Here is a 15410-nt window from a genome sequence, read left to right as displayed (position 1 = left end):
TACTAATTTTATTAATTTCAATTTTGTTGTATTGCTCATTAATGTAACTTGCTTATTTTTCTCACTGATTTTAAGTTTCCTTATGCCTTAGTCACCTATATTGCTATTACCTTCTTTTTTTTTTTTTTAGAAATTCACGTTCATTTATTTATTTATTTATGTATGACTGTGTTGCGTCTTCATTTCTGTGCGAGGGCTTTCTCTAGTTGTGGCAAGTGGGGACCACTCTTCATCGCGGTGCACGGGCCTCTCACCATCGCGGCCTCTCTTGTTGTGGAGCACAGGCTCCAGACGCGCAGGCTCAGTAATTGTGGCTCACGGGCCCAGTTGCTCCGTGGCACGTGGGATCTTCCCAGACCAGGGCTCGAACCCGTGTCCCCTGCATTGGCAGGCAGATTCTCAACCACTGCGCCACCAGGGAAGCCCGCTATTACCTTCTTAATGCTTCCTCTGGATGCTGAGTAGTTTCTCACTATGTTTGTAAAAAATAATTCACCCGTGTTTTATAGTTTTCTGCATACAGGTCTTTTGTCTCCTCAGGTAGATTTATTTCTAGGTATTTTATTCTTTTTGTTGCAATGGTAAATGGGAGTGTTTCCTTAATTTCTCTTTCAGATTTTCCATCATTAGTGTATAGGAATGCAAGAGATTTCTGTGCATTAATTTTGTAACCTGCTACTTTACCAAATTCATTGATTAGCTCTAGTAGTTTTCTGGTGGCATCTTTAGGATTCTCTATGTATAGTATCATATCATCTGTAAACAGTAACAGATTTACTTCTTCTTTACGATTTGGATTCCTTTTATTTCTTTTTCTTCTCTGATTGCTGTGGCTAAAACTTCCAAAACTATGTTGAATAATAGTGGTGAGAGTGGGCAACCTTGTCTTGTTCCTGATCTTAGTGGAAATGGTTTCAGTGTTTCACCATTGAGAACGATGTTGGCTGTTATTTTGTCATATATGGCCTTTATTATGTTGAAGTAAGTTCCCTCTATGCCTACTTTCTGGAGCATTTTTATCATAAATGGGTGTTGAATTTTGTTGAAAGCTTTTTGAAAGCTTTTTCTACATCTATTGAGATGATCATATGGTTTTTATCCTTCAATTTGTTAATATGGTCTATCACATTGATTGACTGACTAAAGAAATTAAAGATGATACAAATAGATGGAGAGACATACCATGTTCTTGGAATGGAAGAATCAACATTGTGAAAATGACTATACTACCCAAAGCAATCTACAGATTCAATGCAATCCCTATCAAACTACCAATGGCATTTTTCACACAACTAGAACAAAAAATTTCACAATTTGTATGGAAACACAAAAGAACCCGAATAGCCAAAGCAATCTTCAGAAAGAAAAACGGAGCTGGAAGAATCAGGCTCCCTGACTTCAGACTATACTACAAAGCTACAGTAATCAAGACAGTATGGGAATGGCACAAAAACAGAAATATAGATCAATGGAACAGGATAGAAAGCCCAGAGATAAACCCACACACATATGATCACCTTATTTTTGATAAAGGAGGCAAGAATATACAATGGAGAAAAGACAGCCTCTTCAATAAGTGGTGTTGGGAAAACTGGACAGCTACCTGTAAAAGAATGAAATTAGAACACTCCCTAACATCATACACAAAAGTAAACTCACAATGTATTAAAGACCTAAATGTAAGGCCAGACACTATAAAACGCTTGGAGGAAAACATAGGCAGAACACTCTATGACATAAATTACAGCAAGATCCTTTATGACCCAACTCCTAGAGAAATGGAAATAAAAACAAAAATAAACAAATGGGACCTAATGAAACTTAAAAGCTTTTGCAACGCGAAGGAAACCATAAACAAGACAAAAAGACAACCCTCAGAATGGGAGAAAATATTTGCAAGTGAAGCAACTGACAAAGGACTAATCTCCAAAATTTACAAGCAGCTCATGCAAGTCAATATCAATAAAACAAACAACCCAATCCAAAAATGGGCAGAAGACCTAAATAGACATTTCTCCAGAGAAGATATACAGATTGCCAACAAACACATGAAAGGATGCTCAACATCACTAATCTAATCACTAAGTAGAGAAATGCAAATCAAAACTACAATGAGGTATCACCTCACACCAGTCAGAATGGCCATCATCAAAAAAATCTACAAACAATAAATGCTGGAGAGGGTGTGGAGAAAAGGGGACCCTCTTGCACTGTTGGTGGGAATGTAAATTGATACAGCCACTATGGAGAACAGTATGGAGGTTCCTTAAAAAACTAAAAATAGAACTACCATACGACCCAGCAATCCCACTACTGGGCATATACCCTGAGAAAACCATAATTCAAAAAGAGTCATGTACCACAATGTTCACTGCAGCTCTATTTACAATAGCCAGGACATGGAAGCAACCTAAGTGTCCATCGACAGATGAATGGATAAAGAAGATGAGGCACATATATACAATGGAATATTAGCCATAAAAAGAAACAAAATTGAGTTATTTGTAGTGAGGTGGATGGATCTAGAGTCTGTCATACAGAGTGAAGTAAGTCAGAAAGAGAAAAACAAATACTGTATGCTAACACATATATATGGAATCTAAAAAAAAAAAAAAAGTCATGAAGAACCTAGGGGCAGGACAGGAATAAAGACACAGACCTACTAGAGAATGAACTTGAGGACACGGGGAGGGGGAAGAGTAAGCTGGGACGAAGTGAGAGAGTGGCATGGACATATATACACTACCAAACGTAAAATAGCTAGCTAGTGGGAAGCAGCCGCATAGCACAGGGAGATCAGCTCGGTGCTTTGTGACCAGCTAGAACTGTGGGATAAGGAGGGTGGGAGGGAGATGCAAGAGGGAAGAGATATGGGGATATATGTATGTGTATAGCTGATTCACTTTGTTATAAAGCAGAAACTAACACACCATTGTAAAGCAATTATACTCCAATAAAGATGTTTAAAAAAATAATAATAATTCACCCTCTGCCCATTAAACCTATAAAATAACTTCCTAAAGGGAGAGCTATGTAACTACAATCCAGCAACTCCTTATGAATATTATTGTTATACCTTTCTCCTAATGGAAACATTCATTTAGAGCCTTAATAATTTTCTTCTCTAATCTTTTATACCACTGTTTTGATGTTTAGGCATCGTATTAAGGTGCACACATATTCTTACGTGTGCTTGTAATATTTTCTTTTAAGTCCATTTTAACTTACAATGTTTTAGTACTTTCTCGGAAGTCACTTCTGGTTCCTTACAGCATATGTAGGAAGCATACATGTATTTTAAAATTTAACTTACATAAGAGGAACTTAGGTAAGGTAGTCCCAGTTCTGTGGCAGCAAGAGCTGATAATGTTACCGCCCTTTATGATCTTTACCTTTTATACCAAACTCAGATATTCAGAATGCATCCTATTATTCTACACTGAGTTCCCAGAATTTATTGTTACTTGTCATATAATAATCCAACATTTAATAATTGACAGGGCATCCTAAAGCAAAGGAAATAAAAGCAAAAATAAACAAATGGGACCTAATTAAACTTAAAAGCTTTTGCACAGCAATGGAAACCATTGGCAAAACAAAAAGACAACCTGCTGAATGGGAGAAAATATTTGCAAATGATATGAGAGATAAGGGGTTAATATCCAACATATATAAATGGCTCGTACAACTCCACATCAAAAAACAAAAAAAAAACCCAATTAATAAATGGGCATAAGAACTGAATAGACTTTTTTCAAAAGAGGAAATGCAGATGGCCAACAGACACATGAAAAGATGTTCAACATTGCTAATCATCAGGGAAACGCAAATCAAAACCACAATGAGACATCACCTCACACCTGTCAGAATGGCTATCATCAAAAAGAACACACATAACAAATGTTGGGCAGGATGTGGAGAAAAGGGCACCTTTGTACACTGTTGGTGGGAATGTAAATTGGTACAGCTACTGTGGAAAACAATATGGAGGCTTCTCAAAAAAACTAAAAATAGAACTACCATCTAGCCCAGCAATTCCACTCCTGGGTATATATCCAAAAAAACCAAAAACACTCATTTGAAAAGATACATGCACCCCAATGTTCATAGCAGCATTATTTACAACTGATAAGGTATGGAAGCAACCTAAGTGTCCATCAGCAGATGAATGGATAAAGAAGATAGGTATATATATATGATGGAATACTACTCATCTATAAAAAAGAAGGAAATTCTGCCAAAAAAGGGCTATTATGGGATTGTATTAAATCATGTGTATGAAGCTTTTGCAAATTGTAAAGCACTATAGAATTTAAAGAATCTTTCATTCAATAAAAAAAAAAACATAAGAAATTTTTTAAAATAATAATTGACAGGACATAACAATCATACAGTAGAGATGTGGGATTCAGAACCATTGTTTTGATCTAACATTCTAAAGGAGTTAAGCTTTCTTATCACATCCAAGACTGAAAATTTTTCAGAGATTGAGGCTTTAGTTCATTTAGCAGGCTTTTTTTTTTTTTTTTATGGAGACTATACTTCCATATATATCTCTAATTTTAAAACTTGTAAAATATTTAAAATGAGATGGAGTTGCACAAATATGTTACTTTCAATTTTATTTAAATCAAATAAAGCTGTGACTGATGTGAAGAAATTGGCATAGAAACTACATGAATTAATTAACATAAAAATTTAAAGACAAAATCTTATTACCTAATTATCTTATCCTGAATAATTAAATGCAAAGGATATACATGTTAAATGGCCACAAACATGTAGGCATTACAGAGTGCACATATGGAGTCATAAAACATTTTATACTGCTTTATTATAAATAATTGGAAATATTTCATTTTTCAAACCCAGGTAACAAAACAGTAAATATTATGCTTTCTTTCTTTTTTCATAATTTCCTTTTATTTTTGTATTATGAGTTGGGAAATAGTATTACTTATCAAAAGACCGGTAAAAAAAAAATCTGTAGGAACACACAAAACAAAACACTCACTTTCATTCACTTAAATGAAAACAAACAAGAAGGTTTTTAGAGGGAGAGGCTAAAGACTGCTATGAAGGAGTCTCCAAGAACAGAAAAACTGTGGTATACCTGCGAATATCACTTGTAAGGCAAAACAGGTTTGTACACACACACAAAAGGTATAAACACTTGATGGTAAACTTTAAAAAATAATTTCTTAAAAATGTGAGTAGCTTTATTTTCTCAAATGGAGGAAAGCCACAAAGGCACAATAGGTCAAGTCACCAGGTCTAAAATTGGTATTGTTGCCCTGATAAAAACTTTTTTTAAGAAAGGAGACCCAATATGGATTTCAATTTTCTTATCTCATAGTACACCTCATGTTTTGATAAAAACTGTTCACTCTTGTAACCTTGGACACTTAGAGGCAGAAAGCACTTCCTGATAAAATATTGTAGTAACTTCAAATTCCCACAAAAATCTGTGCCCCAAATTCACTTAAAATAGATTATCCCATAGGAATATTTTCATTAAGAGATTTATAGCAGCTAGTAATTAGAATTTTCTTAGTCAAGTGACTATGATTAATTTTCTTTTTTGTGCATGTGTTTTCCTTAATGTATAATACAAAGTTTGCCAATTTTCTTCCCTAATGATAATGTATTAACATCAGAAATTGCCTAAGAAAACAGGGCCCAAGGGAGAACAATATGAAGAAATAACATATTTCATAAAGTGGTATAGCAGATTTTTTTTGGAAGTGTGTTTATTTGCATCAGTTATGGACAATGCTGCATATTCCAGATTAAACAGCTATTAGGTTTACTATGGATATAAACAGGCTATGTACAATGATATTTATAATTCTTCTTTCATTTTTCATAGACTTCAGAGTGTTTCTTTTATAGAAACTGGAACAGGGTCAATCTGGATAGCAAGTTTCAGTTAATTAGCAAAAATTAAATTAGCATGAAATAGGGTGAAGAACTGAAGGTAATGATTTTAAAAATAATAAAGTTACACAAGTGTACACATGCAAGAAGGTACTGTAAAATGAACTGTTCCAGTTTACTTGGTTTTATTTCAACTTAATACACTCTAAAATACTGCTTTCATGTATAATATCAAAGGAAATATTAAATGCATGTATATTATTTTAAGGGCTTGATGATATATTTCACATTCTTTAAACTTTACTCAGGCTATAAATATATTTATATATCAGTCAGTTTTTAAAGTAAATGAAAACTGTAGCATGGGGGGGATCATTTTTCACCTTATATGTCCATACTTGATTATGTCCATTTTTTCTGAAAACTGTACCAAAAAAAATCAAAGAGTAATGGAGTGTATTTCTACCTCACACTGCTATTCTTCAGGCACTATAATTCTTTATAGTTTACCAAAATGGAATTTACATTTGAAGACGGGTTAACTGAAATCAACTAGTAAGTATGATTTAGGAATTAGGCTTCTGAAATCCATTTAACCAACTCAGAGGGCAATGCTGTTCTTCCTAAACTTTTATTAAAATTGTGCAACAGTACAAACTTATTGTTAGTAGGTTTGCAGAGAAATAACACCATTTCACTGGTGTAACACATCTTTCCCAAAGGATTATGGCAGGCCTGTTTTTACTCTTCACGTATACTCTTTTTGTTCTTGTTGTTCATCTTCTTTTCTTCGGTTTTACGTGAAATAAACCATATTTATCATCTGGTTACTATAGTTCTGTAATAAGATCCAGTAGTAGTTTGAAGCACAGCGAGCTGAACAGTTTCTTCCCTTTTTAAAGCATGACAGTGAGTGGCATTCTCTATAGTCAAGCCATATGAACACAGTCACCCCAAGGAGAGGCTTTTGTGAAATCAAAAGGTTCCAAATTCACAGTCAAGAACCTTGGTGACTTCACATAACTGCTACTTGTTGCTGGAAGGGAGACAATATTGTTTGCTTCAGAAGTTTCCAAGTAGTTTCTCATCTGGTGGCTTCTCCAGATTTCTTGGTGGCCTTTTAAATTGCTTTTGACATTGTGCCTTCAAAAGTCCAAAGGTCGAATCATCATAGTTGTGGAACGTAAGGAGTAACTGGGCCCTTTGAAGTAATGCCACTTTATTCCATTCAGTTTTCCGTGGTTCTGCCCCGCTGTATAAAACATTCCATTTAGATTGGATGGGCCACAAGCATCAAACCACCAGCCTGAAAAATTATTTAATAACGAAAGAGAGAAGAAGGAGAAGAAACAATTACATAAGTAAACTGAACATTTGGAAATTAATGCCATTAACTGAGGGGAAACTTATTCATACTTATGATTATTTGCAAATAGGAGGTATTCAATAAATATCTTCTTGGTAGTGAAATTGTTTTAAATGGCATCCAATTTAGACAGTGTACAAACAATCAGAAAGAGAAATGCTTTCATGAAAATCAGCTTTCAGTGTCACTCCATTGGGACTCAATTCCCAATGTAACGATGGGAAGCATTTGGGCTTCAAGATACGCTATAGTCAGGCCTGGATTCATACAAAGGGCAAGTAAAATGAAACCCTTAAGAGGCATTCCACCTGAATCCTGTTATTGGGAACAGAACAATTAATTATTAGCAATAAAGTTCAGAAGCTTAGACAACTGGCATCTAAATACAAAGAAATGTTCTCCGTCTACTTCATAGTTTTGCCAAGAATTGGCCCTCAGCTGCTTCTGAAATTAACTGGATACCAGAAAATGACTATGAATTTGAACTGCTATGCCCTCTCTGTAGCTTATAGCACTATGGGAAGTGTTCATCAATAGTAGCCATATAGTTCCTATATAGCGGTATTGTTCAAGTTATAGCGTGATTGTTCAAGTTCTTTCTAAACGTAGTAAAAAGAAAAATGATGAGTAACGTAGAGATCCTATGCTCATATAGCTCTCTGCAAGGATAACTCAGTACTTTATTTTTTAAATGAATTAAGTTCTTAGATTTTTAGGTAAAACATAGTACTTTTTCTCCCTCTTCTGAAGTAACACTGCTGAAATCTTTAGGGAGACATTTATGCCGGAGACATTTATGCCAGAGACATTCTGGCATATTTGTATTTGGATACAGTTGACCTCCCTTTGATTACAGAGTTATACCTAAGGGATTAATAGCTAAAGAAAGAGAAAGCTGTACAGCTGATGTTTAACTGTAACACGAGCATCTTCTTGCAGAAACTTTAGAAAAAGTTAAACAGAGAAAAGCTAGTTTTCATTTTTCAATTTTGGAGGATGAATACAGCTGGGTTTGTTTATAAAGTCATACTAGAGGCCTAACAAGCTGTATTAATCGCTAATTCATCCTAGGAAAAAGTAAGGTATGTCAATGAATTTGGAAAGACACTATATTTAATGTTTTACCAACTGTATGCAAATAACATAGATATTAATGCAGTCAAAACATGAGGGACAAGCAAGTTCTTATTTGGCAAGGAAGGAGAAAACTGTAAAATTCCACCTTTTTCTTCTTAAGATTAATTCCTTTAAAATATTTTGGTAAGTATAACTTGTAAAAATATGCTATTTATATCACAAAAGGCTTTCTAATATTAGGGAATGTATTTACCCAGAAGACTCTCAAAGGACAAAATGAAACTCAACTTAATTGCTTCAGTATTTTAACTTTCTCCTCCTTTTCTATGACCTTCTTGAGGCACTCTTCCATCATGTTAATGAGCCTTTCATAGTCTTTCAAATATCCACCATGGTCTCTAAAGCAAACACAGTTACTCTATTGTCGAGAACTATTACAAATCATAGAATGATCTTCCAAGTTACATTAGGATACTCAGGGTAAAAGCATGTGGTTTTGTTTGGTTTATAGAAAGCCATAAGAGTTCTGGAAGAGTGTGGGAAGGCAGAGGTCTGTTGGAACAGAAACCTGGCAATGAAGGGCACAGGCTGAAGGATACATTCATTGGGAAACTTTTGATGAGCTTAGGAAAGAGACAAGAAACAACAGGGGCACATGAGGGAATAGGGTAAATTGATCTTACGTACATTTTCTAATGAGTAAAGTGGGGTAATGTCTATGGTAAGAACAATGGCATTTTGGAGACGTTGAAAGAAGACCAGAATGGCTGGGTCAAAGTTAACAAGAGAAACAGTAGCCTGAAGCTGAGATGGTCTGAAGACCAAATCACACAGTCTTTTGTTCACTATCCTAAGAGCAATGAAAAGGCATGGTCTATATTCCCTATACTTAGTGCTGCATCTAACGGAGTTTGCTTGACAAATGACTGGAAGGGACTACAGGCTTATTGACAGATTGACTGTTTCTCCTTATAAAGCCTCTATGGTCTGAATTAGTCTAGTTCACTAAAAAAGCTATATTTGCTAGACACCTGAATATATATATATATATATATATATATATATATATATATATATATATACCTGAATATACTGTATTCATTTTTTCTTTATTCATTCAGTTTGTAATTATCATGAATTGTTGTCATACAACACTCAACAAGACAGATGTGGTCCTTACCCTCGTGGAGCTTACTCCCAACGTGAGAAACAGACCAAAAAAAGTAGCAAATAAATAAAATACCTACAAATCATGACTATGATGATGGAGAAAAGGAGGAAGAAGAGGAGAGGGGGAGGAGGAGGTAGAGGGGGAAGTGGAGGGGCAGGAGGAGAAGGAGGAATAGGTGGGGAAGGAGGAGGGGGTACTTAGAATCAGGGAACTATGAAGGAGAATAACAGGAGACTTACTTGACTTTTCATGTTCATGGAAGAAGTTGATATTTAATGAGACCTGAAGGATGAGGAAACAGTCATGTGAAGATGGGGAAAGACTATTCTAAGCAGAACATGGCACATGTCAATGCCATGAGGAAGAAAGGGAGCTTAGTGTTTAGGGACTAAAAGAACATCAGTGTAGTTGGTATATAGTGAACAAGGGGGAGACTTGTAGGGAATGAAGGTGGAGAAATGGCAATCTTGGTGGAAAGTGAACAATGTGGAAAAACTTATAGTTTATCCAGGCTACTTGTCTATCATCAGGTGAACAAGCGGAACATTCTCTAGGAATGGGAACCAATATTTAACCAGGGGAACCAGATCTGCCAGGTTAAATGTTTAATCGAATATTATTTAGAGCCCTCACTCTGTAACTGTGGTCTGCCAAAACTACCCTGAGCATATGCGGCAGCATGATGAAGGAGAGAAAATTGAAGCTAGAATCAATTCAGCAAATACTAACCAATGGACAGACATAGGGGTCAGAGTTGAGTAAAACAAAATTCCTGACTTCAAAGAGTACACAATTTTGTGTAGGAGAGAAACAACAAACTGTTAAAAAAATGAGATAATGGCTGTTTAACAGAGATGAAGAAAATCTTAGGAACAGAGGCGGAATGCCCTGTTTGTTGGTCCATAAGGTGTACTCATCACTTGAGCTGGATGCTGAAGGATGGGTGTGAGTTCACTGGACAGCAGGAGATTCTAACAACATTGTGTACTCTGAGAGAGCAGGAGAGAGTGCCTGCCAGCAGCTTGGCTTGGCTGGAATGCCAGTGGATAAGGGATTGGAGAATTCAGGGCTAGCAAAATAAACAGGGTCGAGAACATGGAGGTTTTTATTGTATGTCTAGAAATATTCCTGTGGGCAATGGGGAGCCTAGAGTACCAGACCAGAAAGTAGAAGACCCCGATTTTGATGCCCACTTCACCAATTAATAACTAAGGGATCTTAGGCAATAGTATATATAATATTTGATATTTATTGAACAGTTAATATGTGTCAGGGACTCTGCTAAAATATTTATATGAATTTTCTCATTTTATTACCCAAACAGCCCTACATGGTGTGGCAAGTACTAAAGTGAAGACGCTGATGCTCAGGTAGTTGAAGTAACTTTTCCAATGTCACACAGTCACTTACCGCCTAATTCGTGAGATGTGGATTATAAATGTCTAATCAACCATTTTCACAGCACAGTTGCAAGGATCATGTAAGATGGTGCACCATTAAAGCCTATAAAATCCTATCTAAGTGCTCTCTTGTAAGTTATCTAGGAAGCAGGCAGAAACATTAGAGCAGAAATAAAAAGGATTAGATCTTATCGGGGCATCATAATGATTTAATAATGAAGACCAGGTCATTAGCGCCAACATATTCCCTTATTTGCTTGGTAGGGTTAATTAGAGAAATACAAAAATAATTTGCACCCATATGAGTACAGTTGTTCAATGCTTGCATTGTAAAGACATGGCATTTAAGTACCTAATATGGGTTTTGTTTTCAATGATTTGTTTTTATTTCATGTAGAAATCAAAGAGGTCAAGGTGTTTATCTCTTTATCTTAAGACCAGTGGGCCATGCACACTCTGGATTATCAGAGAGCAATTGACAATAATAAAAATGATGAATTAAGATGGCAGAAAATGAAATGAAAGGGCAATTATTTCTCATGACAATTTCAGTTGTACTGTCCTTTATTAAATACTCTGAACTTCAAGGTCGCAAAAATAGTTATTTCTGTGCAAGTAAGTATTCTCTGTTTTCTCTGACAAGGAACAACAAGGAACATCTTTGTATCAAATATTTCAGTTTGTCCACTTTCTACCTCTCTTTGAAAAAATTAAGCATGACCAGGTCTTTTAAACATAAATCCTGAAAAGATGTGGTTTTAAAGCATATTTATAGAAAGCAGGCAAAAAGTACAGCAGACTCCTGGTTACTCATAGGTACCCTTAGGCATTCATAAATGATCATATGTACTCATGGGTACTCAGAACATATGAAAGTTTGCACAGATTGAAGGTGTCCTTGTGAACATATAGAGGAGTGTATGCCTGGGTTGAAGTTCCTCTCTGATAAGATACCAAATAGCTGAATTATATATCTTCTACAATCCTGGGGAAATATTAACTTTGTACTTTGTTTTATAAGTGCCTGGGAATAACAGATGAGCAATATGTTAAAGAAGTTAATCTAGAAGAGGCACTTTAAGCTTAAAAGAACTCAGTGATGCAAGCAAAGAGGGAAGAAAGCAGCAGCTTCCATCTGCTGTTGGGACAACTGATAAAATGGCTTAAATGTTTTAAGACTGGCAATTGCTGAGATTTACTTTGCCAAGCATTTTCCTTTATAACCTGTTAACCTCATGTATATCTTAGTAAGAAATCTGAGATGCATGTTTCTAATCCATTTACACTTAACTCATTAAAATTTAGTTTTGTAATAACTATCTCGGGCTTCCCAGGCCTTTAAAAATCATTTGAGTCTTTTATCTTTGAAGCAGAAGATTCACATTTTATCACCAAGAAATGAAACTTTGCCCAGAAAACAGGAACTTGATTCTAAACTCTGTACTCAGGAAGTTCAAATTTATTTGAAAGTCAGGAAACCTAACTCAAATTCTTCTGATCCTAAACAAAATGTCTCTCAACACTTCTTTTCTAAGGTAAAAAGTACAGCAAAATAAAAAGATATATCTGTGGTTATGGATTTCTTTCACTCATTTTCAATGCACACATTCTAATCAGCAATAAGCAAAAGAGCCTGCACAGAGAATAAGAATTTTCCTCTTTGATAGTGATAAAGGATGACTAAGTTATAGCGATAAAGGATGACTAGTTAGTGACTAAGGATGAGGCTGAAAAAAACTGATTGATGCCATAGTTATAAATGGGATCATCATGAAAATCACTGGCTGAGTTCACGTGTACAAATTCGGCCCGACCAATAACTAGCCTCAAGCAGCAGCTGCATGTTCTTGCGTGCGGAGGCAAAGGACCTTCCCAGAGGTTTGCATTCCTTCTGTCATTTCATTCTACATCCCCTTCGAGTCTAGCACTTGGCTTTTTTTCCTTTCTCTTCTTTTTGTTCCATAGATTAAAAGTTGTTTATCCTGGCTGATAATCTTGAATTCATTTAAATCCTTTAGGTAGTCTCTTACTGCCTCTTTCCTCCCTTGAACTTCATTTTACTTTTAACCACGTTTAAATGAGGAAATCCTTGTGAAAATGTGCTGCAAACAGTAAAACAGAGCTAAATTCTTGTCTTTGAATGCCATTCCTTTTAAGAGTGGCAGTAGGAGTGGATAAAGTAATGGCTTATCTAGAGGTCGAGTTCAAATCCTACTTCTGACATTAATTCTGTGACCTTAGGCAACTTATCTAACTCTTCCGTATCTCAATTCTTGCCAAAGATCTCTATTTCAAAGGATTTATGGAAGTGTCATATAAGTTATTAAATATAAGTCATTAATGGTAATGAAGAAATGACTGTTACACACTAAGAGTGCAATAGATATTCACTGTATTATTTATTATTAGAGTAAAATATAAACAAAATTGGTTATTTCTCATCCACTGTCAATTATTAACCTTTGGTGGCAGCCTGGCGCTATCGGCCTATCAGTTCTGATTCACCTTTTTCCAAACTGATCTTTTAAAAGATATTTCCCGATATTATTTGTTCTTTTTCCAATAAGTGAAAACTGCCTCCCACAAAAAAGGAGTATAATCCTAAATTTTGCACTTAGGCTGTTCAAATTTATTTGAAAGTTACAAACCTAACACTCAAAGTTTTCCAATTTGGAGTTTAGTCTTCTGGGGTTTGGTTATTCTTAAAATTCAGTCCCGGTCTTCAATATTCATCCCTTTGTTCCATGGTTGTGTATGCAAATTCATATATACATACTTAGGCATTTTAAATCTAAGTTCACAAAAAAGTCACATTCATACTCACATTGATTTATTTCTATGTCTTCTCACCAGGATCATTTGTGATTTTATAATGTCCTTTCAGAGTCTCTGATAGCAAATTCATTAATTTAATCAGTATTTATCAAGCACATCATATGTACCAGGCACTGTGCTAGGCACTGAGGATACAGTGGTGCAGAGCATGATGTCCCTATCTTCAAGAACTGTACATTTTTGTGGAATAGGCTTAGAGATTATGTATTAAATAAGAAATTGCTTTGAAATAAAGTAATGCAATGTAGATTTCTGTGGTCAACCTTAAATTATCCATATGGATCTTTTCTCTCAACATCTTTGCCTTAAAACCCAGGGAATGCCAGTTATCTGACAATGGTTAGCACATCCTTCCTGGGTTATCAAAAACTCTAAGATGATTGTATTTTCCCAAAGATCTTGTCACTTCAACCAGTTAGAGAGGCTGTTAATTTCTTTCATTTTCTTTGTCTTCTTCAAGGTTATATAGCAGGCAAGGCAAGTATTTATCAACTCTCTACTGCTAGCATCTGGTAAGTTCTAAGGGTGTACTAAGAATTTATGTGTATGGCTTTATCGCGTCTTTTAGAATTGAACTGAGAATATCCTTTGTTAGCTTTAGCAAAGTCTTGTCTGTTGGCTGACATAGTTTATGCGTGGGAAAAGAGACTGGAGTTTTTACCACAACAGATTCTTTCTGCAGAAGGTTAGGTCACATTTTTACATAGCTTTTATATTATATACCAAATAAGAAAATTGTGTTGAAAGAAAAGGTAAGGAAAAGAATGTAAAACAATACCATGTTTTGTTAGGGTTTTTTTGTTTTTTTTTTAAATTTTTGGTTGGCAACCTTTAGTAATTGTAGTTTCTAACAGACTTTTAGAAAAATGTATTTTGAATTGGTACGAAAGACCATGTTTTCTTTGAATGTGAAGTTTGCTTTGATTGTGACAATCTAATGAGAAAAGGTTTTAATTTTCATAATTTTAGAGTCATAGATTTTTCTGCATATTTACGTTTATATACAACAAATCCATGAATTGAATGATATTACATTTTCATTTTCTAAATGTTAAATAATAGAGAAAACATTAGGTTTATAACGAAACTGATTCCTTTCTTTGGGCTCAAGAGGGCACAAGAAGGGCTCTCCTGTGGGACTAAGAAAATATTTCCTATAATCACCTCTTAAATTTATCCCTCCCACTACTGAAATATATAGATTTGTTGTAATATCCTATATAAAGGGGGAAACCTAAGGAGAAAACTTACAAATTTTCTTGAGGTCAATGAATCACAGAACACAGATATTTCTGGCTTATAAATGTACGCTGACAAATAATCACTAATGATTAATTAAGAGGTCAGTTCCATAGAAAATGTGTGTGGCAATTCTGATCTTGAAATATATGGTCTGGTCCCATAAGAAATGTGTAATGAAACAAAAATTATTCAATATTTAAATTGGATGGAAGAATTTCTGGTAAGGTAGAAATAAGTACATACACTTCTGGGGAAGGAGGTATAAAACCTTGTGGTATCTATTTCTATTGATGCAAATATGCTTTTTAAGTCTGATATACCTCCTTTCCACTAACAATTTACTATGAACTACAACCCATGCACTGAAAAATAATGTTACCTGTTTTTCTCTACTGTAGCCACAATGAGTACATGGAATAATAAAATCATAGAGCCAGAAGAA

At 35.1% G+C, this 15410-nt stretch overlaps 1 protein-coding gene across 2 annotated transcripts in view; it reads right to left on the bottom strand.

Moving 5' to 3' along the window:
• Nucleotides 1-4659: 4659 nt before the first annotated feature.
• The window catches only part of ANGPT1 (angiopoietin 1), a 270839-nt gene continuing 260088 nt past the window's right edge, over nt 4660-15410 (bottom strand). For both annotated transcript variants that reach the window (XM_007188771.2, XM_007188772.2), the window contains exon 9: nt 4660-7183. In XM_007188771.2, coding sequence (XP_007188833.1) covers nt 7023-7183 — 161 coding nt within the window. In that variant the 3' untranslated portion in view covers nt 4660-7022. The remainder of the gene's footprint in view (nt 7184-15410) is intronic.

The sequence above is a fragment of the Balaenoptera acutorostrata genome, chromosome 17, assembly GCF_949987535.1.
Source record: "Balaenoptera acutorostrata chromosome 17, mBalAcu1.1, whole genome shotgun sequence".
Lineage (NCBI taxonomy): Eukaryota > Metazoa > Chordata > Mammalia > Artiodactyla > Balaenopteridae > Balaenoptera > Balaenoptera acutorostrata.
This window is presented reverse-complemented; position numbering and strand designations above follow the sequence as displayed.